At 40.9% G+C, this 23123-nt stretch overlaps 1 protein-coding gene across 1 annotated transcript; it reads right to left on the bottom strand.

Annotated features, from left to right (window-relative positions):
* Positions 1–326: 326 nt before the first annotated feature.
* On the bottom strand, positions 327–21053 carry mapk7 (mitogen-activated protein kinase 7). Its single transcript, XM_010866860.3, has 7 exons — positions 20894–21053; positions 13639–13955; positions 10970–11135; positions 9208–10739; positions 5257–6332; positions 4219–4352; positions 327–1891 (listed from the first exon to the last, which is right to left on the bottom strand). The coding sequence occupies exons 2-7, from the start codon at positions 13949–13951 to the stop codon at positions 1741–1743; spliced, it is 3372 nt and encodes a 1123-aa protein (XP_010865162.2). The 5' UTR covers positions 13952–13955; positions 20894–21053; the 3' UTR covers positions 327–1740.
* Between the last annotated feature and the right edge of the window lie 2070 nt (positions 21054–23123).

Genomic DNA, 23123 nt, shown 5'->3' with positions numbered 1-23123 from the left:
AGTATGTTTATTTTTTTGGTTAACTGTGGCAAAGCTGATTTCTCTGGGAAGATGCAGTCTCTTTTCATGAAATGCTTTGAATTCTTTTAAGCCTACAATTATTCAATAGCAATTCCTGATAACCTTTTAAAAGATCAGCAAAAAGTTAAACCTGACAATTTCTTGTGAATATGGTTTTGATTAACCCTGCCATGCTGGTGGGTAGTTATTTAATGTAATCTCCCAAAGCATGGTAGTGTTGACAAAAGTTGTATACTGCAAATAATTGGTAAAAAGCTGTCTTCACATAAACGTTACCCAAGTTTTTTTCAAGAAACTGCAAATCCTATGTGAAAGCCTTATCGGCATCAGATGTTGCATAACTTTATTTCATTAATTCAGTATTATTCACATTATGTATTTTATGGGTTGATGTGTCCAAAATATGCAAAAAGAGCAAATATGAAAGGGGCTAATACTTCTTCACAGTACTATAGTTGGCAATAACTGATTTCTACATCTGAGGCTGTACTGAACTTGAACCACACCAAAGTTAATCTCTATTTCTTCATGTACTCGTACCCTTTTACTGTAAGTGGACAATTGTTAGTTCCCAAATAACGTGTTAATCTGCAGAAACCCACTTTTTCCTCCATTCCCCAATGTTGACATATCCAGAGGCATTTACAGAACCGTTTCATTTCAGCAACTTTCAACAGATTCTGAAATTGGAAATTGCTGCAAGCCTTCCACAAGGCTTAAAACTAGACTGGGTTGGTCATCTTGGTGCTATGAAATACTCCCCCACTTGGGAGGTCACATTGAAATAAGATGGAAAGGGCTTCAACAGGGTTATTTTACAGTGAAATTGTTCACTTCAGGCTTTTAAGAATTTCTGATCAGTATTGTATTCATTACCACCCAATTGAGAAAGCCAGATGAAATGTGAGGAATTGGACCTGTGAATGGGACCAATGAGAAATGCTAATTTTGGTTTTCTATTGGAAAGAGCTTATCATCGCATGCCCCAATTAACATCACCCAAATACTGCAACTGAAATCAATGCAATTTCAATGTATTTTTTTCTGATAGTGTAGTAACCTGCATAGACTGTTAATCAGGCAAACCATTCCTCCTTCAGGGCCGGGGACAGCAGCAGTCAGACAGGTTAAGACCTAATAAACTTTAATAAAGATAACCATGAATATGGTATGAAATGGTAGAAAAATAAACATATGAGCCATATTAGTGTCCATTACAAAATGCGCATAAGAATTTGATCAATAAGGGCTCATCCTTCAGATGATTGCTCCTGAAAGTTGATCTGTATAAGAGCATCTGCTAAATGTCAAATGTATGAAACTTTGGAAATATGCTAAATTTGCCCCACACTATTACACAAATAGCCTGTTCCCAGATCAGTTTGTGCTATCTTGTCAAAAACACATCTAGGACAGGGGTACTATATAGGGTCTTTCATCACCTAATGGTTAAGCTGAGCTACAACCTAAATGGTACCTAACTCCCCATCCTATTGGGCTCTAGTCAAAGGCTGCCACTTGAGTTGCATAGTCAATGGCTATGTTTACACTGGCAGCCAAATGTTTTACTTGTTCACCATTAAAGCCCTTTAGGCCAATCAAATCATTTCATAACTGATACAGGTATACACATTTGTGGAAAAAAAGAAATTTGACTGTGACTTGTGATTCTATCTCCAGTGTCTGGTTGTTGCTTAATTCAAGAATTAAGCAAATAAGTCAGGTATCAGGGGGGATGGAGTCAGAAAGGATCATGGGAGACCCTAGCTGTAACTCCTGCTGTAGTGATTCCAGGTCGGCTGGAGTCATGCGGTGAACCTCGAGCCAATCAGAGAGCAAAGAGGCCGAGAGGGGTCCTGAGTCATTGTAACTAAAGGAGAAGAAAAGAGAGTGAGGGTTAGTGATTACTTCTGCTGGTGCTGTTAATCAATTTGACAGTAAAATGACATTATAAACATAGTCCCGTAATATTCATTATAATTACAACTGCATTTTCCCTACTCTAATAGTGCAGCAAATCTGGAAGAAGATCGAGCTTTCCATGTAGTATGTGTTGTTCCTTCTCATAAAAAACATTACTGTTGTGAAATATGAAACAAAACGCCCTTTCATTAAATCTACATTAGCAGAACAGTTTATGATGAAGTACTGAAGTACACTGAACAAAATTATAAATGCAACACTTGGTGTTAGTGAGCACTTCTGCTTTGCTGAGATAATCCATCCACTTCACAGGTGTGGCATATCAAGATGCTGATTAGACAGCATGATTATTGCACAGGTGTGCCTTAGGCTGGCCACAATAACATGACATGTTTGTGAGACACAGACCAAATGAAAAGATGCTGGAGGAGTGCTTGATGCCATCTGTCAAGCATGGTGGAGGCAATGTGATGGTCTGAGGGGGCTTTGGTGGTGGTAAAGTGGGAGATGTGTACAGGGTAAAGGGGATCTTGAAGAAGGAAGGCTATCACTCCATTTTGCCATACCCTGTGGACGGTGCTTAATTGGAGCCAATTTCCTCCTACAACAGGGCAATGACAGGACACAGCTCCAAACTATGTAAGAACTATTTAGGGAACACACAGTCTGCTGGTATTCTGTCTATGAAGGAGTGGCCAGCACAGTCACCGGATCTTAACCCTATTGAGCTCATGTGGGAGATGCTTGACCGTATGGTATGTAAGAAGTGCCCATTAAGACAATCCAACTTGTGGTAGGTGCTTCAGGAAGTATGGGGTGAAATCTCTTCAGATTACCTCAAACTACTGACAACTAGAATGCCAAAGGTCTGCAAGGCTGTAACTGCTGTAAATAGAGGATTCTCCTGTTCTCCACTCATTACCTGTATTAACTGCACCTGTTTGAACTCGTTACCTGTATAAAAGACACCTGTCCACACACTCAATCAGATTCCAACCTCTCCACAATGGCCAAGGCCAGAGAGCTGTGTAAGGACATCAGGGAAAAAAATTGTAGACTTGCACAAGACTGGGATGGGCTACAGGACAATAGGCAAGCAGCTTGGTGAGAAGGCAACAACTGTTGGCACAATTATTATAAAATGGAAGAAGTTCAAGATGACGGTCAATCTCCCTCGGTCTGGGGCTCCATACAAGAGCTCACCTCATGGGGCATCAATGATCATTGATGATCAGCCCAGAACTACACGGCAGGACCTGGTCAATGACCTGAAGAGAGCTGGGACCACAGTCTCAAAGAAAACCATTAGTAACACACTACGCCGTCATGGATTAAAATGTCCAGGCCCGTCTGAAGTTTGCCAATGACCATCTGGATGATCCAGAGGAGGAATGGGAGAAGGTCATGTGGTCTGATGAGACAAAAATAGAGCTTTTTGGTCTAAACTCCACTCGCCGTGTTTGGAGGAAGAAGAAGGATGAGTACAACCCCAAGAACACCATCCCAACCGTGAAGCATGGAGGGGGAAACTATATTCTTTGGGGATGCTTTTCTGCAAAGGGGACAGGATGACTGCACCGTATTGAGGGGAGGATGGATGGGGCCTTGTATCGCGAGATCTTGGTCAACAACCTCCTTCCCTCAGTAAGAGGATTGAAGATGGGTCGTGGCTGGGTCTTCCAGCATGACAACGACCCGAAACACAGCCAGGACAACTAAGGAGTGGCTCCGTAAGAAGCATCTCAAGGTCCTGGTCTCCAGACCTGAACCCAATAGAAAATCTTTGGAGGGAGCTGAAAGTCCGTATTGCCCAGCGACAGCCCCGAAACCTGAAGGATCTGGAGAAGGTCTGTATGGAGGAGTGGGCCAAAATCCCTGCTGCAGTGTGTGCAAACCTGGTCAAGAACTACAGGAAACGTATGATCTCTGTAATTGCAAACAAAGATTTCTGTACCAAATATTAAGTTCTGCTTTTCTGATGTATCACTTATGTCATGCATTAAAATGCAAATTAATTACTTAAAAATCATCATGTGATTTTCTGGATTTTTTAGATCCCATCACTCACAGTTGAAGAGAACCTATGATAAAAACTACAGACTTCTACATGCTTTGTAAGTGGGAAAACCTGCAAAATCGGCAGAGTATCAAATATTTGTTCTCCCCACTGTATGTAGCCCTCATATATACTCACGCACGTCTTCTTTATATTGGTAGTTACCAGTTATTCAGTTAAACATGTTCTAGGATACACGTGTTAAAAGTTTGACTCACCTGTCTCTGAGGTCTGAGTGTTGGAGATCAGTGAGGGACTGGTTAAAGAGGTCGTCCAGGTCAAAGCCCACTCCATACCCTGCCCCACTGCCCTTGGGAGTGACGGAGAAGACGGGGGGCAGCACATCTTCCACCTAAGAGTGGCAACAACATGTTTAATATCTGCAATCAAAAATCTCTGAACCAGGTGATTTGACTCCTGAATGCTGATTGGCTTATAGCTCTGGTATACATTAAGAATCATATATCACTTTTGCACATAGAAAGTTAATTCAGTATTTTGTCTCAAGTGCTCCCTCTGGCTGGTCATTTCTGCACCTGCTTTTATATCACCAAACCAAAGAGACTGCAATAGATTTAAAGATTGTTACTGTAATACTAGCATACATACAAGCAACAATGACCAGAGTGCCTGAAATATTCCCCATTTAAACTTCCTCACCAGTCCACCTAACAGTTTGCATGTTTGCAGTCTTATAATCTTGATATACTCGCTTTAGGCACTCGTAGTACTATCCTTCCCACCTTAAACCACCCTTGACTAGCTAATACTATTCTGGTCTTGTTCGGTAAGGGAAGACAAAGTAGTGATGGCCATTCGAGGCTTCATAAGCATTATTTTAGTAGCAGGATATTATGGTGGCAGCACTCAGATTTTCTTTATCACTATAAAAGCCATCATTGAAACGTATAAGGCAATATAGTTAATCTAGTCTGTGAAAAAGAACAGACAATAATAAAATTGTAACTGACATTAAACAAAATTTACAGACTAGATTGTTAACTATATTACCTTATATATTTCAATGATGGCTTTTATTCTGAAAAATAAACTCTGAGTTAGCACTGCTGGCATAATATCCTGCTGCTAGAAGAACGGTAATGAAGCCTTGAATGGCCATCACTACGACAAGGAAGAGATAAGTCACATTATTGTTTAGAGCCAGGATTCTAGACAGTGCCCCTCTAATGAGTAAAGATGTATTTTTAGCAAGAGTAAAACGAAAGCATAGCCCGAAAGCATCGACTCAGACCCACCTGTGACTTTGAGAGCTGCAGTGTGACCATATGGATGTCAGGGGCCACAGCGGGCTGTCCGGTGTCTGTGAACCCTAGGCTAGGCTGAGGCTGGGACGGAGCCCCTAAGGCCCCACAGAGAGGGCTCTGCGTTTGGGCCCCAGGCTTCTCTCTCAGTGCCGAACACTGCTTTTCTACAGGCCTCACGCCACTGGTGACCAAGTTAGGGTGAGAGATGTTGTTGTTTTGGCCTTCCTCTGCTCTCATGTTGCCATCGGTTTCTCTGCGTGACAGTGCTGGGGCTTTTGTCAAGAATGTCTCCAGGGGGAGTGCCTGAGGCTGGAGGAAGCTTGTCTGACAAGCTTGTGGTGTATTGTTAACAGGTAGTTGATGCTGTTGAGAAGTCCCGGCCCCTTCCTGCTGCTGTCTGTCCCAATTCCCCTGACAGTTGAAGCTCCTCTGTCCTTCGAACTCATCCGGCGTTGGTTTGAGCGTATCGTTTTTAGCTAAGCCACAGGAGGACCCTTCCACCGTGCCAACGGCTCCAGTCACAGCCACTAGTCCCAACTCTCCTCCCTTTGCCTGGTCTACCGTCAGTGAACCTTGGGTATTGATTGGCTGAAACATGTCTGACAGATTGTGCTCCATTTGGGATACTGTATTTTTGTGCTTTGGAATCTCCACTGCTTCCTTGTCTAATTTTGAGTGGTTTACACACATTTTTGCCTGGGTGTTATCGCTCGACTTCCTGCCTGGGTGAGAATTTCCTTTGCAGCCCTTTGCTTTCACTCCCGCAACGTCGAGGCTCTGTGATTTGTCAGCACGGCCGTCCATCATCCTCTTCCAGCGTTCCAATAGGCTCTTGTCGTTGTCACTCAGGAGAACCCCGCCCAGGGAGTCTCCTTCTATTCTTGCCTTCTCTTTCATCTTTCTCTCCCGCTCTCTGGCTCGCTCCTGCCTCCTCCGCCTCTTCTCTTCTCTTTCTCTTTGTCGGTCCTGTGCTGTGACAGGCCGCCGTAGTTCCGGAAGAAAAGAAGATAGGGAGGATGACAGAACGGCTCCAGTTCTAGTTGCACTTGAAACAGTAGGACCTTCATCTTGAGAAAAAAGAAAGAAATATTCTGGTTAAACAAATAGCACTCTAAAGAACTAAGGAAAGGTTTGGGGGGAAAAAACCTAGGAGTAGCTTGTCGAAACTTTTCTATTTTTTTTTACCCAAAAATTGTAGACCTTGCTGGTTGGTCCGATGCCATAATTTATTTGAACCAACACCCAACATTCATGTTGCCTCATCTTGAAAGCAGTCTATGGACAGGTTTCCTATTATTTTTGATAAGCCGGCTGTGTCTCTGCTTACCTATAAGCAGCATCTCATTTGGATCCCAATTCATTTTCAATTTAAACTGTTTAAAAACTGATCCCAAATGTAAAGACCAAAAAGCTTGTTATTATGTCAGACTGTAAAATGCATAATCAAATGGGCTAGCCTACATTTTCAATGCGCTAATTATCAGATCACCTATTAATAAATTACAAAATAAATATAGATAGGTTTATGTGCAGATAATCCCATAGTTTTAAGCAACAAAAACGTAAATGCATATCAGGGATCCATATTGAAGGCTTTCTCACGGTTAACTATGTTCACCAAAAAGAACCAATTATGTAAAAAAAGAAAAACCTTTTACCTTTTTACATGGGCTTTGCCTTTCCTATTTATTTTGACCCTGACACTGCTGATGGCAAACATACATTGTACTGTAGGTCTCAAAATATTCACTGCCTTTGAACTTTTCACATTTTATTGTGTTAAAAAATAAAAACAAAATGGATTTCTGAATTTCCTACTAATGAACACAAGAAAGTTACAGTACAGAATATACTGCAAATTGTTTTGGATTACTTACAAATATAAAATGTGGAATATAATTGATTGCATAAGTATTCACCTCCTTTGCTATAAACACCTGAATGTGATGCAAACAATTGTCTTTTGAGGTTAGATAACTAGTTGAATGGTCCACTCGTGTTTCTCATGATTTCAGGTTAAATGCACCTGTCTCTGTCCCAAAATTTCTAACAAAACTACAACCCCATTTTGAAAAAAATTGGGAGGCTGTGTAAAATGTAAAGAAAAAGTAAATGCAATGATGTGCAAATCATTTAAACAATATATTCAATAGAAACTAGTACAAAGACAACATATCAAATGTTGAAACAAACATTTTACTGTTTCTTGAAAAATATATGCACACTTTGAATTTGACGCAGAGACCTACCGCAACTCTAAAGGAGTTAGTCTTCCACTACTGAGCTGGGACACTGTGAGCTGGGAGAAAACAATAGCCCAGGTGCTTCACAAAATTGGTCTTTATGGTAGAGCGGCAAAAAGAAAATATCTCACATCAAATCTTGGCTAGTTTGCCAGAAGCTTTTTAAGATAGAGGGCAAAATGCCTGTAGCAAAATACTAATAAATCCTGGAAGAAAACCTGCAAGAGACCTGGGACAAAGGACTGGGATTATATTAATCTTCCAGCAATGATCCCAGACTGGCCCAGTCAAAGATCGGATCAAAATCCAGTGGGGAATATGTGGAAATGTTTAAGGAAAAAATTTAAGGAAACACTGAAATCACACATTGGGTCTCGATGAAGAATATATATTAAAGATCAAAATCTTTACTGTACATTGTGTAAATCGTTGAGAATAAAATGACGTAACAACGGTATATGGAAACCAAAATCAACCGATCAAGGGCTGGATTCAAACTCACACCGAAAATCAAGTAAACAACTGAAAGTAAACAACTGAAATCACAGGCTGTTCACTTACACAGACTTCATCACGGCAACTCATGTGACTCAGTAGTGTGTATGGCCCCCACGTGCCTGTATGCACTCCCAACAACATTTAAGCATGCTTCTGATAAGATGGTGGATGTTGTCTTTGGGGGATATCCTCCCAGACCTGGGGGATCTCCTCCCAGACCTGGGGGATCTCCTCCCAGACCTGGATTTTTGAGCAGTGTAGTTGAAAATTACTGAAAAGATCCTCATCCAAGCTTTTTTGTATTTGTAATAAATGTAAAAATGTAATAGATAGATTTTTCAGTTACACTATGGAACTTTTTTGTTGATCAGTGGCAAAAACTCTTCATTATATTTTCTAACACAATAAAATCTGGATAAGTCCAAAAGGGTGAATAATTGTAAAAGCCACTGTACATCATTCTGCCACCACAACAAATGACAATACAAATGGATAAAAAAAACGACACTCACTCATGGTCAAGTATGGCCTTCCAGTGCACATGAGTTTAAATCTGGCCCAGTGCCCCCTCAGCAAAAAACCTATATTATAATATCTATCTAATAATGCTTAAAAATATATCTTATATAAACATATTTATACACCATTTACACCACATGGTTATTATGAAAAGGGAAATAAAGTAACATTGTGTAAAAATAAATCCAAATCACCCACTCTCGCAAATACATGTATGTGCTTCAACACTGTTGTTGCTTGCTCCTTGGGGTTTCAAGTTGGGTGTTGTGTAAAAGCACTTTGTGACAACTGCTGATTTAAAAAGGGCTTTGTAAATACATTTGATTGATTTACCTTTTAGCCTAAATTAAAAACGTTTATTGAGTGTAACAGAACAACAAAACCCACTGTTATTTCAGATATTGTGGTGGCAGCATTATGTTATTGGTATGCTATACTTGTCATTAGCAGGGACAGGGAAGTGTCTCAGGATATTAAGAAAAACATATTTTTGCTTCCTCCACTATACCATTGCTCTACACCGGGATTCACCCAGTCATCCTCTGCTCAATACTACATCCTACCTTATCCACCCTTATAAGGAACCTTAATACTTTGTAGTATTAACAGGAACAGTATGACTCAAGCATGTCAGTGCTTTTAAAGAAGCAGAGACTCAAAATGTTAGACCTGTCAAATTTACCTCTGGCTTTGTTTCGGAGAGCTGACTTCAGCAAGGCTTTCTTGAGAGCTGCTTTAGTGTCCTCTGAAATGGCTCCATCTTTCCTGATCCCTTCCACTGGCCCTGCTGTTCCCCTTGCACATTTGGACAGTGACTGAATGAGGGACTGCGATAGGTTCTGAGCTTGGGCCTGGGAAAGTGTGAGAGAAGACATGGAGTTGGGCACAGGAGCCATGGTGTTCTGTGCCAAACCGGAGGAGAGAGAAGACATGGGCTGGCCATGAGACATAGGCTGATTCTGCATGGCTTGGGCCAGAGGCCCCCTCTGGGTGGTGGGTACCAGCGGCTCAGCCTTCTGGCTTTCCCTCATAACTTCAGATGGTGAGGCACCCTGGGAAGAGACCGGCGTGATCAGGTCTATGGTCTCGGGCTGCCCGCTATCAGAGTTGGCGCTGGGCATGTCAACGTCCTGGCAAGGCACTGTCTGGGTCAGAGGGGGCAATGTGTGGGTAACCTCCAAAAGGGGCGGGGCCTGTTCATGAAAAGATGGAAGCTGATTGGCAAAAGTCTGGTTCCCCCCAGTAATTTTAAGATTCTGATTGGCTTGCGACTCTGAAACTGGTTGCAGGTGAACCTGTGACGGCCCTGGCATGGGAGCCAATGAGTTACTGGTCAGGTTGACTGTTGAGTTTTGAGCAGACCATTGGCCACTACTGCAGCCATCAACAGCCTGCCTCAGTAAAGGCCGGAACTGGATCTTCTGATGGTTGTTCTGCTTCCGTCGGTGGAAGTCCTGGATCTCCACCAGGATGGCATCTTTGATCTGCTCTCGGCTCATCTGAGCCTTGTCGAACTCAAAGTCGAAGGCAGGAACACAGATGGGCTCGTCATCCTGGTCATGATACTTGGATAGGTAGGGGTGTTCCAGTGCCTGGCTGACACCAATCCGCTCGCGAGGGTCAAAACGCAGCATGGCAGCCAGCAGGTCCAGCGCAGCAGGCTCAGCCTGTGGGTACAACTTGGCCAGTGGTACCGGGTTGCGCAACGGCAGGCTCCGCACATAGGAGCGCACTCGGTCGGCCCCAATTGCCCCAATCACGCCCTCCGGAGGTGTACCTAGCACAGACAGAATAAGCTGCAACTGGTGGACATAGTGCTTCCCTGGGAACAGCTGCTTTCGTCCTAGCATCTCGGCGAAAATGCAGCCCACGGACCACAGATCGATTGCCAGGCTGTAATGATGCAGCGAAAGCATTAGTTCAGGGGCGCGGTACCAGCGTGTGGCCACGTACTCAGTCATGAAGGATTGGGACTCCTCCGGGTGCGAGCTGAGGCCCCGGGCCATACCAAAGTCACCAATCTTTAGCTCACAGTTTTCATTGACCAGCAGGTTGGACGGCTTGAGGTCACGGTGGATGACGTTGGCCGAGTGCACATACTTGAGCCCACGGAGGAGCTGGTACAAGAAGTAGCGCGTGTGCTCCGGAGTCAACGGCTGGCGGGAGTGGATGATCTGGTGGAGGTCACTTTCCATCAGGTCTAGAACCACATATCTGGAAAAGAGAAAGGTGAAGGAAGAAAAATCACTAACATGTAATTCTTCATTGTTTATTTCATCACCATCTGATAAAAACAACTTCAAAATAGACACTTTTATGAATGTGAATTTTGTTTTATTTATATATATATATATATAACGAACATACAATAAAAAAACTTCTGTAATAAGGTTTCATCTGACAGCCGTTATATTTTGGGGACATAATGAAGAAGAGTTACTTACACAGACTTGAAAGCAGAGTGAGGGAGGCTAGGCTGGAGGATGTCTTTGATGGCAATAATGTTGTCATGTTTGAAATGCTTAAGAATCTTCAACTCTCGCAATGTACGCTTCGCGTTTTGCACCACCTCAAATGCATTGGGAATTTTCTTTATCGCTACTTGCTGACCTGTAGATAAAAGTTGACCACCAGATTAAAATATTGCTTAGAAACATTGAATATGACAATATACAGCTCTGGAAAAAATTAAGAGACCACTGCACCTATTTCTTGCGTTTCCAAAAAAGTTGGAAAAGGAAGGTTTTTAGTGTGGAACAGAAGGGTTAAAAATAAGAGACCACTGCAAATTTAACGCTTCTGTTCCTCACTCAAAACTTTCCTTTTCAATGTTTTTTAGAAAGGAATGAAAAAGGGGCAGTGGTCTCTGAATTTTTTCCAGAGCTGTATATCCTTTCCTTGTCAAACCACTATCTTGCAAAAATCCCTACAATGATCAATTTCTTTCCATTTAACCAGGACACATTTGTAAAACCTGTCCAATTAAACCAGTCCAACCTGCTAATTTGGTAAGAGTCAAAATCTCGCAACTCCAGTTTTCTGGGTCCAATTCCCACAGGGAGCCAGCACAAAAAAAGTATAGAAATGTATGCAATCACTAAAGTCACTGAAAGAGTTTCTGCTTAATAATGTAAATATAAAACATTACTCTTTTAAGTCAATTACAAAGCACAGGAAGTAACACCAAAACTGTTTGGGTCAGAGAAATGTGCAGATGCGACAAATCATGCTTTGCTCATTATTGAAAATAAAATAGGTTCAATAACTTATTCTACACAACATTTTAACCTATACGCAATGATACATATTGGCTAAAAAAAATGTAATCTCTGTTTCTGTGTAAGTTCCACAGAAACCAAGATCTTTTAGATTTCCATATAAATTTCCCTATAAATACAATACTACTGAAATGTATATGTTCCACAGTGGAACATGCACATTTCAGTCATACTGTATTGATCAGGGAATATCTGGAAATATTTCAGTTTTTTTTATTACATGTTTTGATATTCTCTTTGTTACATATAAATGTTGTGTACTTTTGTGTGCATTTACTCGCATTTTTTAATTACTTCAATCTCCAGCGCCATCCAAACATCTAACATAATATGAAAATTAAATGTTTCAGTATGTTTATGCACTTTGAGATTATCCTAATAATGAAAAGCTCTCTATAACTGTAATAAATTATTATTATTTCTATAATTGTGACGATGGGGTGGTTGAGCGGAGGGAGCCAGGCGCAGGCAGAGTGCGTTCGAATTTATATTTATTTACATATAAAAACAAACGGCATACGTGAAAACTGAAAGGAAAACGCTCATAAACAGTGGAACGTGTAGCGGCTAACTAACACGGGAATAAACACTTACCAACTCATAACATGACAAGCAACAATAACCGAGAGGAGTGAGGGGAGCAAAGGAGAAACATTTAAACACATACTGATGGAATGACTGGGACCTGGTGTGCATGATTGAAGACATGTGACAATGAACCAGTCTGGGATGTGCTTGGGAATTAATGGAAACGGGAAAAGTGGAGATGACAACACCGTCCATCACCTCACCGTTGCAATAATATATGTTTTGTGGTCATCCAAGTTAACACGATGTATGCAAAATGTTTAAAACTGCTAACAAAAACGTGTTGGTAAGTTGCCCCGGGAATGTCAAGAAACCAATGCCGTAGTCTCCTGCAGGCCCGGCGTTGTGGACGGGCATTAGGGGGCAGTGCCCACCCTAAAGAACTTCTATGCCCCCCCACAAATAAAAACATAGTTGAATGGAAATTTTGCATGATTTAATTTTTGATTGATAGATTATTTATGTTGCTTTAACAACGGATTGATGTATAATAAACATATTTCAAGATGGAATTACTTGAAACATAAATTTTCAATATATATAAAACAGACCTAAACGAGCTGCATATGCACAGATTTGAATTGGAATAGTACAAGACGTGTAATATCAAGTTGATCATGTATTATCAAGTTGATCAGTCTTTTTCTTTACTGGAAGGCAAGAAAGGTAGTTAAAACTATATAGTAGACACTAAAGAGAAGAGAATGGTCTGTCATTTGCAACACCAATAAACAGAAAATATAATATAATTGAACAAAATAGTAAGGTATCCGATAATTGGGGACGGTGGCCGATAATGGGGGTCATATTTTGGTTAGCTATGTCGCTAACCAAAATATACATATTTTCACAGAAATTTCAGAAATGCCAATTAATGACACACCATTTATATGTCACTAATATTCACAAAACACAGGCCTATAGTTTCCTGGATGTCTTTAGGACATCCCCTGTTTGGTGGTAATTTTCTCTGCATTATAGCATCTGCTAAATGGAATTGAGCTGTAGTCAAAATGATAACTAGAAGACAAGTGTTTCCGACAGGATCATTTAGAAAAACCTAGTGTGCACCATTTTGATTACAAACAATACTGTAGACATATGCCATTTTCACATATGTTGATGTACAGTTGGTGCTGGAGAGAAAACATTTTGTTTTATGTCCATTTAATTAGCTATTCTGAAAGCCAATATTTGACAAGAGACATTTTCAGTCACAGCCAAAATACTTCTCAGCAGCCTCTCACCATTATCCCGCCTCCTGGCTGAGGACACAACACCATAGGCCCCTGTGCCAATGGTCTCTATAATGTCATACTCCTCGCCAACCTCAAAGTGCACATCAAGGGAGTGTTCTTTAAGCAAAGCCAAGTTCTTAGCTGCTGTGCTGGTGTCCACGGTACCGCCCATTTCAAGGCTTGGTTCTGGCTGCAACCTTCCTACTCCATCACGAAGGTTCTTGTGGTTGTTCTCCCTACTATTGCAGTTGGTAATTAAACTCTGTGTTGCCATGGCCAAAGATTTAGCAGTGACACCTTCCCCCTCATCCTTGGATGACATGGTTCTAGAAGAAAGGGAAAAGAAAGGGATATGATTAACATGATTAGTCCAAAACTATATTTTCTTCACCACAGTCATCTTGGTTAACACAGACCTAAAGTCTTGCGTAATTGGTGATATGCTCCAAAAGGATCCATTATTCTCATAGAAGGAATTGTTTTCACTAGTTTTTGACTCTAGGCCTGGAACTAGTGATGGCCATTCAAGGCTTCATTAGCATTATTTTAGCAGCAGGATATTATGCTGCCAACACTCAGATTTTCTTTATTACAATAAAAGCTATCATTGAAATCATAAGGCAATATAGTTAATCTAGTCTGTGAAAAAGAACAGACAACAATAACATTGGGATGGACATTAACCATAAAATGTACACACTAGATTTTTAACTATTTCAATGATGGCTTTTATTTAGAAAAAGAAAATCTGAGTTATTACAGTTAGCATAATATCCTGCTGCTAGAAGAATGTTGAAGAAGTCCCAGGGGTCACTAATTGGCAGACCACGGTTTGGGTCCGGACCTAGACAGTGTCCTATCCAGACCAGGACCTATAACCGATATATTATTGACATCTAATACATTTTGATGGAACATTTCCATTTTAATGGGCACAATATTTCTAGTCTTTGCGACACTGGTTTAGTGGCCCAGGAAGCTCAGACCATTTCCATGCATTGTATATCACCTCACGTGATGCTACTCAGCCAATCAAATCGGTGCATTCTGATAAGTGGCAAAATCTAACCGAGTTATACACACACACGGAAGAGAGTCGAGAGGTAAATCAGTCAGAGTAAAGCTATTGGTGTGCTCAAAAAAAAGTAGACTGTGAAAAGAGAATGGACAGACAAATACACTCACCTAAAGGATTATTAGGAACACCTGTTCAATTTCTCATTAATGCAATTATCTAATCAACCAATCACATGGCAGTTGCTTCAATGCATTTAGGGGTGTGTTCCTGAACTCCAAACTGAATGTCAGAATGGGAAAGAAAGTTGATGTAAGCAATTTTGAGCGTGGCATGGTTGTTGGTGCCAGACAGCCTTGTTGATGCTAGAGGTCAGAGGAGAATGGGCCGACTGATTCAAGGTGATAGAAGAGCAACTTTGACTGAAATAACCACTCGTTACAACCGAGGTATGCAGCAAAGCATTTGTGATGGTAGAGTCAGAATATGTCATAAACAGAATGAGAACATGGATCCATCATGCCTTGTTACCACTGTGCAGGCTGCTGGTGGTGGTGTAATGGTGTGGGCGATGTTTTCTTGGCACACCTTAGGCCCCTTAGTGCCAATTGGGCATCGTTTAAATGCCACGGCCTACCTGAGCATTGTTTCTGACCATGTCCATCCCTTTATGACCACCATGTACCCATCCTCTGATGGCTAATTCCAGCATGATAATGCACCATGTCACAAAGCTCGAATCATTTCAAATTGGTTTCTTGAACATGACAATGAGTTCACTGTACTGAAATGGCCCCCACAGTCACCAGATCTCAACCCAATAGAGCATCTTTGGGATGTGGTGGAACGGGAGTTTCGTGCCCTGGATGTGCATCCCACAAATCTCCATCAACTGCAAGATGCTATCCTAACAAATATGGGCCAACATTTCAAAGGAATGCTTTCAGCACCTTGTTGAATCAATGCCACGTAGAATTAAGGCAGTTCTGAAGGCGAAAGGGGGTCAAACACAGTATTAGTATGGTGTTCCTAATAATCCTTTAGGTGAGTGTACATGTTCATTCTTCCAACAGTTAGTCAAAACCAGTATGTCTCATGTTCCGAGACCATGGCGATAAATAAAAGCAGGAATGTGAAGCACCACTACGAGACAAAGCACAAATCTTTTGAGGAAAGATACCACCCCAGACCTAACTGAGGGCACAGAAAATCGACAATCTAAGAGCCTGATATGATTGATCCGCCACAATCCTAACGCATTAATTCACTGCCCAACAACATGCTAACGAATATTTCCTAAAGGTAGCTTGGACTTTCAACATAAAAAAACATTAGCTGACAGAAGGGTTGTAAAAGAGTGCATTAGCGCAGTAGCTCACTCCTTACTCGAGGGAAAACAAAAATAGTTTTGTGAAAGAATCAAGCCATCAGCCACAATCAGTTTTGTCAAATCTCAGCATCATCAGCCACAAAGAGAACTGATATATTTACCCAGGATGTTCTAGCACAGCTGGATGAAGCGATTCATAAAGCCCCCGTGCATAAGCTTAGCTGTAGATGAGTCCACTGATGTGTCTGACAATGCTGTCCTTCAGACCAGTACAAGAGGAGAGGACATCCACCTGGCTATAAAGGAGATAATGAAGTGCTTTGAAAGACAAGTTCTAGCCCACCTTAAGTCCGGCCTCCCCCAACACTGGATCCCTACCAGTTTGCCTACCGATCAAACAGATTTAAGGGGATGCCATCTCCACAGCTTTACATTCTGCCCAGACCCACCTGGACAAAACCAACACCTATGGGAGAATGCTAATCATTGACTTCAGCTCAGCATTCAACACGGTCATCCTCTCTAGGCTGGTTAACAAACTCCATGACCTGGGAATCAGCCCCTCTCTCTTCAACCGGTCTGTCAGGTTAGACAACTTCACCTCCTCTACCCAGGTCCTGAACATTGGTGTTCCACAAGGCTGTGTGCTGAGCCCACTCCTGTAATCCCTCTTCACCCATAACTGCATTCCTGTAGACAGTTCCAACACCATTGTCAAGTTCGCAGGCGACAACATTGGCAGTAAGCCTGATCAGAGTCAGCCTCCAGGAAGGAGGTCAAGCACCTGGCGGCATGGTGTGCTGACAACAACCTGGTCAATGCAAAGAAAACCAAGGAGCTCATTGTGGATTACAGGAAGTCTAAAGGCTGCAGTCATGCCCCAGTTTTAATTAATAGCACTGAGATGGAGCATGTGTGCAACTTCAAATTCCTGGGTGTCCACATCTCTGAGGACCTCTCCTGGACCCTCAACACCTCAGCCCTGGTCAAAAAGGTGCAGGATCGCCTGCACTTTTTGAGGAGGCTGAAGGAAGGCCGTCTGTCTTCATAGATCCTTGTGAACTTTTGCCGCTGCACAATCGAGAGCATTTTGACAAACTGCGCCATAGTGTGGTTAAGCGGTTGCTCCATAGCCGACCGGAAGGCCCTGCAACAGGTGGTGAAAACAGCACCGCACATCACTGGGGCCCAGCTTCCAGCCATCGTAAGCCTCCAGTGCAAGCAGTGTCTGTGCAGGGTGTACAGGATCACAAAATGTTTGGAAAGAATGAAAGAAGACAAGAGCTTATCTCTTACCATTGTATAGCTCATCAATTTGTCCTTTCGCCACCCTTTCAGACAAACATGCTAAGGTGATGAACACAATGATGAGAATATTCTATGGGCATCCTCTTCCCATGAGAATCACATGCTTAGGGAATTCCTCAGAGAAGTTTATGCAAAAAAATTCCTGCTGCACAGGAATGTAAAATGGCAGGGTGTTGGAGCGCATTTGGTCCATCCAAAGGGAACACAACTGAAGAGCAAGAATGCAACACCATTTTCTCTCTTTTTAGAAGATGAGAAGAGGACGGACATGTCTTTTTTGGTTGATATCACTTCACACCTGAATGAACTGAATTTAAAGCTACAGGGCAAGGACAATTCAGTTTGTGACATAATGACAGCTGTCTGGTCCTTCAAGAGGAAACTTGAGATGTTCATGGAAGACCTGAAGAGAGACAGCGCACACTTCCCAACAGTGCAGGAACAGGTTCAGGGTGAGAGAGATGCATCTTCTATTGTTGACAAGCTGTTTGTAAACTTAAGCAAATGTTTTGACAGCTTCAGCCTTGGACAGCAACCCTGTTCATTCAGAACCCATTCACCCATCAGAGATGTCAGGGGGTTCTCCAAGGAAGTCACACAGCACTTCACGTGGGCAAATGCTGGGCCTCTGCAGATGCAACTGGTCGATCTCCAAGCAGATATGGACATGAAAGAGCATTTTGGAGGAACTGACCCTGACATTCTTTGGCTCCAAATAGTCTCAGATACAGCTTTGCCAGATCTGAGGAAAGTAGCCCTGTATCTGAATTGACCATGTTCGACTCCACATACAGCTGAGGTAGCTTTCTGTGCAATTAACTTTATTAAATGTACACGTGTATGAGAATGGCCCTGACACCATTCCAGCCCTGATTTAAAATCCTGGCAGGACAAGATAAAGCTCTATATGCTACCTCTGGGCCAAATTCTATAGAACAACAACATTAACTACTACAGCTATGCCCATGATACTCAAATATATATGGCTCTCAAACCGTATGACAACAGCTCAATAGACTCTCTGTGACATTGTATAGAGCACATAAATACCTGGATGAACCAAAATTGTTTACAATTAAACCAAGATAAAACCAAGAGATTATTGTGTTTGGCAACAAAAATAAAAAAACAAGTATTAGTAAAGAGCTGGATTCTTCGTGCCCTTAAAACCAGGGATCAAGGGCGTAATCTTGGTGTTTTGATTGACTCAGACCTCACATTTAACAGTCATATCAAAGCGGTCACCAAAACAGCATTCTATCATCTAAACAATATAGCCAGAATAAAAGGCTTGGTGTCCCAAAAAGACCAAGAGAAGCTCATCCATGCTTTTATCTCTAGTAGGGTTGACTACTGTACTGGCCTCTTAACTGGACTCCCCAAAAAGACTGTAAAACAACTGCAGCTCATTCAGAATGCTGCTGCTAGAATGTTAACCAGGACCAAATCTTTTCATTGGCTTCCAGTCAGTTACAGAATAGATTTCTAAGTGGTGCTTTTAGTTTAGAAATCTCTGAATGGTTTAGGCCCCGAATACATTTCTGATATGTTTGCAGAATATAAACCGAGCAGGGCTCTTAGATCCATGAACACAGGTCAGCTAGTAGAGCCCAGAGTCCAAACTAAACATGGAGAAGTTGTGTTTAGCACTTATGCTGTACGAAACTGGAATAAACTACCAGAAGATCTTAGACGTGCCCCAAACATATACATTTTTAAATCCAGGTTAAAAACACCTCTCTTCTCACGTGCCTATGAGTGACCACTTAAACTTAACCACACTGTTTAGCTTTATAGCTTTCCACTTGTAATCTTTATATGTTTTCTTATTGTATTTTTATATATTATTATGATTTATTCATTTGCTTTGATGTTTTCATTTGAGTATTTGTTTTTTTGTTATTGTACTTTCATATATTTTTCTTTGTAAAGCCCATTTAATTGCTTCAATGTATGAATTGTGCTAAATAAATAAACTTGCTTGCTTGCTAAACAAGAGAAAGTTGAGGAGTGAGATATGAGAAAAAGAAAAGGGGTGTTAAATCTGTTCAATTGTTAAGATAGTTTATTATAAAATTGGCTGAGACTGTTAAGAGGTGAAATTCAGATAAAATAGAAAAAGGGAAACAAGCTTTTTTTTTGAAGCACTTTATTTTTATTATGCACATTAAAAACAAGAAACCAGGCAAGCCCAGATCAGCTGGCCCGCAGTAAAATGTGTTAATCGCGGCTGCCCTCTCGAGAATCTAACCCAGATCGCCCACGTGATTAACCACTACACTACAGAGCTGTACATTTACCTGGTGTCAGTACAGCCTCTTGACATTATATAAATCATCTTTTGCCACTGGCCCTTTTAATAGCTAATTAGCCATTTGTGAATGACATTGACACAATATCTATCAATATAGATGCCGATAAACTGACTTTTTTGTCAAATGGTAGGCCAGCGAAGTGTTAGGCTATCCTGAACAAATCCCAATATCCACCAGAACTTGTATTTTAGGCTTCCTATTACGTAGCTACATAGGGTTGTAGCCAGTTAAGTTTTTTCTGTCCTGAATCTCAGGCATAATGCGTTTTGACTGTTACAAGAGTTGAATGCGGGACCTGTAGTTCAGGAGCCCGCGTCTAACCACTACGCTATCTAACAAGAGGGCAGCCAGTCAGCCAGCAAGAGACATTCGCCTTTCTAGGCCGGCCACGCTAACATGGTTCAGGAAAGTATTTTAATTATAGGCTGAGTAAGGTTGTCACCCAAGTTGGTATCGGTTATGGTATGTTATGTTATTTTACTCTTATCACTGAAGAAGACAAACAATAACGGAGATATGGCTTTGGATGCTAAATGTTAATAGAAATGCTAATATACCACAATTAAGAACTGTATCCACACAGTGTGCTGTGAATCGGTCCTAAGAACAGCTCCGGCCTTATGCATCAAACTATATGCCAGCATTTCCCGACTTTTGTTGCAACCCATTTCCATGCAGCATGTCTGGTATAAAGATCAGTGTAAACACTCAATGTCGTGTCACTATTTCTGTTGTGATGCGGCACATGGATTGCAATGATTGTGTAAAATGTACTGTAATGGCACGAAACAACGCAATTTGTTTGTACAAGCCCTTATTAGGTATTTTATCCATTTACCACAACCCCCTTGACCCTTTCTAGCTTAATTATAAATCTGTTAGTTGAAACCATGAACGCTATTTGGCTGAAAGCCCAGAGTAAATAAAACAGGTATACTGAAGATTTCACTAAAACACAAATATGTAAGGTTATATATTACCAGTGAAGCTGTTAAAGAATAGGCCTACCCTGTCAAACTGCTATTGTGAACAATGTCCTATAACTTCAAATTAGCCTAGTCTATTACAGTAGTAGCAACAATTATACCATTTGAACAGTAAAAGTATAGATGTTATATGGAAGATTGGCTGATTAGTCAACGAGCCACGAGATGTAACCTAGTTGATAGTATGTAAGGAAACCCCAATAGGTAATCTAACCACACCAGGATACAAAAGTAATCATTTTGCACCGACAATGACAAACACTGTACAGTAGTGTAGGCTACCCTCTTTGAAGCATGGGCGCGGTATTACCTGCGTCTTTAGAAAAGATCGTTCCAGAACAATGGCCAGCCAAACGACTGCTTCCATAAATTGAGGTAAACCCTTAATCAAATATGCTTCACATCACAAATGTTAATCCATAAATGTCGAAAATTAACAACAATAACTGCAAGGGGTAATACTATTTCGATCCGGTTAAATTCCATAGTGAGTAACATTAAAAAAAAACACTTCCGGGTCACGAAAATGTGGAACATTTCAAAATAAAAGAGGTCAATATATTACTTCAAAACTGAACAATTGAATTAATTGCTTAACAAAATATACCTCTCAAAACATTGATAACAATTAATATTTTATCATATTTCAGAATAATTTCAATAAAAAGTGGCTATTAAAACACGTTGCAAGGTCAGAATTCAGACAATGCGAATGACTGAATAAGGAATACATATTGTCTCATAGCTCAAAAACTAGTCTATATGCCACAGAGAAAGCAAGGTAGGAAATGTTTACTCTACACACAGGAGAGTGTGTAGAGTAAGACAAACCTGTCTAATCATGGGGAAGGGTGTGCTACATTTAGCAACACAATATTTTCCACACCCTCTTTAGCCCTCAATGCAAACACTAATAGACTGTACATGGGATAAATATTGCCTCATCCAGGAAAAAAAACTATTATATACGCTGCAGTGAATGTATTGTAGGAAATATTCAGGACATTGTATGGAGTGATTATATGCTAAAAATAAAGGGACATTGTGTATTTGTAATTGTTGATTCCATTTTAGTCCGCCGATACCATTGGCCACAATGTAACTCAATGGATATGAAATACATATTGCCCAATACAGAAAAACCCTCCATTGGTGATTAGTTGTCTGAAGAGAATATAACTTGATGATGTGTCTGTGTTTAGTCTAAGCAATTGTGTGAGATGCTGTTTTTGCACATTTCACATCTATCAATATGCATTACACTGACCGTTGTTTTGATACCCAACTGTTGTAACCAGGGGAGCAATACATGTTGCCTTTTGGGATTTCGAACTTTGATATTCTCACATTTGTCTCTCTGGCCAGCTTTATGCAGAGTATATATGTTGTCAATACATTCGTTAATACTATATTTTTTATCATCAAGGAATAGAACTTTTACTTCTGTAAATCTCCTGTCATAAGGTCAGACCAAATTGGTATTACAGAGAGAAAGTTTTAGCAAAGTGTGTCCAACAGCCCTTTCTTAAAGTAAAAGTTCTGATCTGTGCATGGGACACCACTGCTAATGTATTTGATGATTTTTTCCCCACACTTGAATAAAACATTAAATGAAAGGTAATTTTGTGTCTTTTAGAACTTCCTTATCGCCCAGTTTTTCAGATAATCTGCACTCTATTCATCAATTGAATTGTATGGTTTTACCTTCACAATGGCAGTTCAACTTTCCTGCTTGACTATGCACCAATGTACTATTAGTTCTGCTCCCCAGAACTATGCAAATGTTATACACTAAAGCACAGATTTCCTTGAGATGTGTGTAATTCAACAAGCTGAATGTGTACATGCTAACCCTATACCTATCATGTTTACCAGAAAACTGTTTTTGCCAGACTGGGTAAACAGAGCAGGCTAAGAAGAGCGAATGTCTCTTACTGACTGACTGACTACCACTTGTTAAATAGCGTAGTGGTTAGTGAAGCAGACTTATGAACCACAGATCCTGAGTTCGTATCTCCTTGCAGGTGAAGTGAAGTACACATTATGAATTATTCCATATGGACGAAAACTTTGCTGTAACTAACTTTGTTAGTATCTACATTATAGTAAGCCTGAAATAAACCAGTTAAAGGTTATATTGCGACTATTTTCGAAGTACACATCTGTGCATGCATTTTAGGTCAGGATAGACAAACACGTTTGCTGGCTTAACGTAGTTACGTTATAGTAAGCCTTAACTGAAACTGTATACAGTTATATTATGACTGTTTCTGGCATGGAAAAGTTCATCTTCAGTCTCACTAGAAATTGCTCAATTCTTATGATTATTCCTAGGAAGTTAGTAAACACTAGTAAGCCTATTACTGGCTACTAATTGGAGGAGGTATACTTAATAAGAAACGTTAGTCTGTTTAACACAATCCTCAACCGAGTCTAGTGACAACTGAAACATTCAATGCTGTGGCGTAGTGGTTAAAGACAGTGCCTTTCATGTGGAAGACCTAAGTTCGAATCTATTGAGAGCAACAACATTTATTATT

This window comes from Esox lucius, chromosome 5, assembly GCF_011004845.1.
Source record: "Esox lucius isolate fEsoLuc1 chromosome 5, fEsoLuc1.pri, whole genome shotgun sequence".
In the NCBI taxonomy this organism is placed as follows: domain Eukaryota; kingdom Metazoa; phylum Chordata; class Actinopteri; order Esociformes; family Esocidae; genus Esox; species Esox lucius.
This window is presented reverse-complemented; position numbering and strand designations above follow the sequence as displayed.

What these genes read in the sequence shown, in the direction of transcription:
- mapk7 (XM_010866860.3), bottom strand. Translation starts at nt 13,951, where the DNA reads ATGTCATCCAAGGATGAGGGGGAAGGTGTCACTGCTAAATCTTTGGCC. An exon ending in AGCCAGGAGGCGGGATAATG is followed by an intron (nt 11,136 to 13,638) that starts GTGAGAGGCTGC and finishes TTTTATCTACAG; the next exon opens with GTCAGCAAGTAGCGATAAAG. An exon ending in TGCAGCTCTCAAAGTCACAG is followed by an intron (nt 4,353 to 5,256) that starts GTGGGTCTGAGT and finishes TGCCACTCTTAG; the next exon opens with GTGGAAGATGTGCTGCCCCC.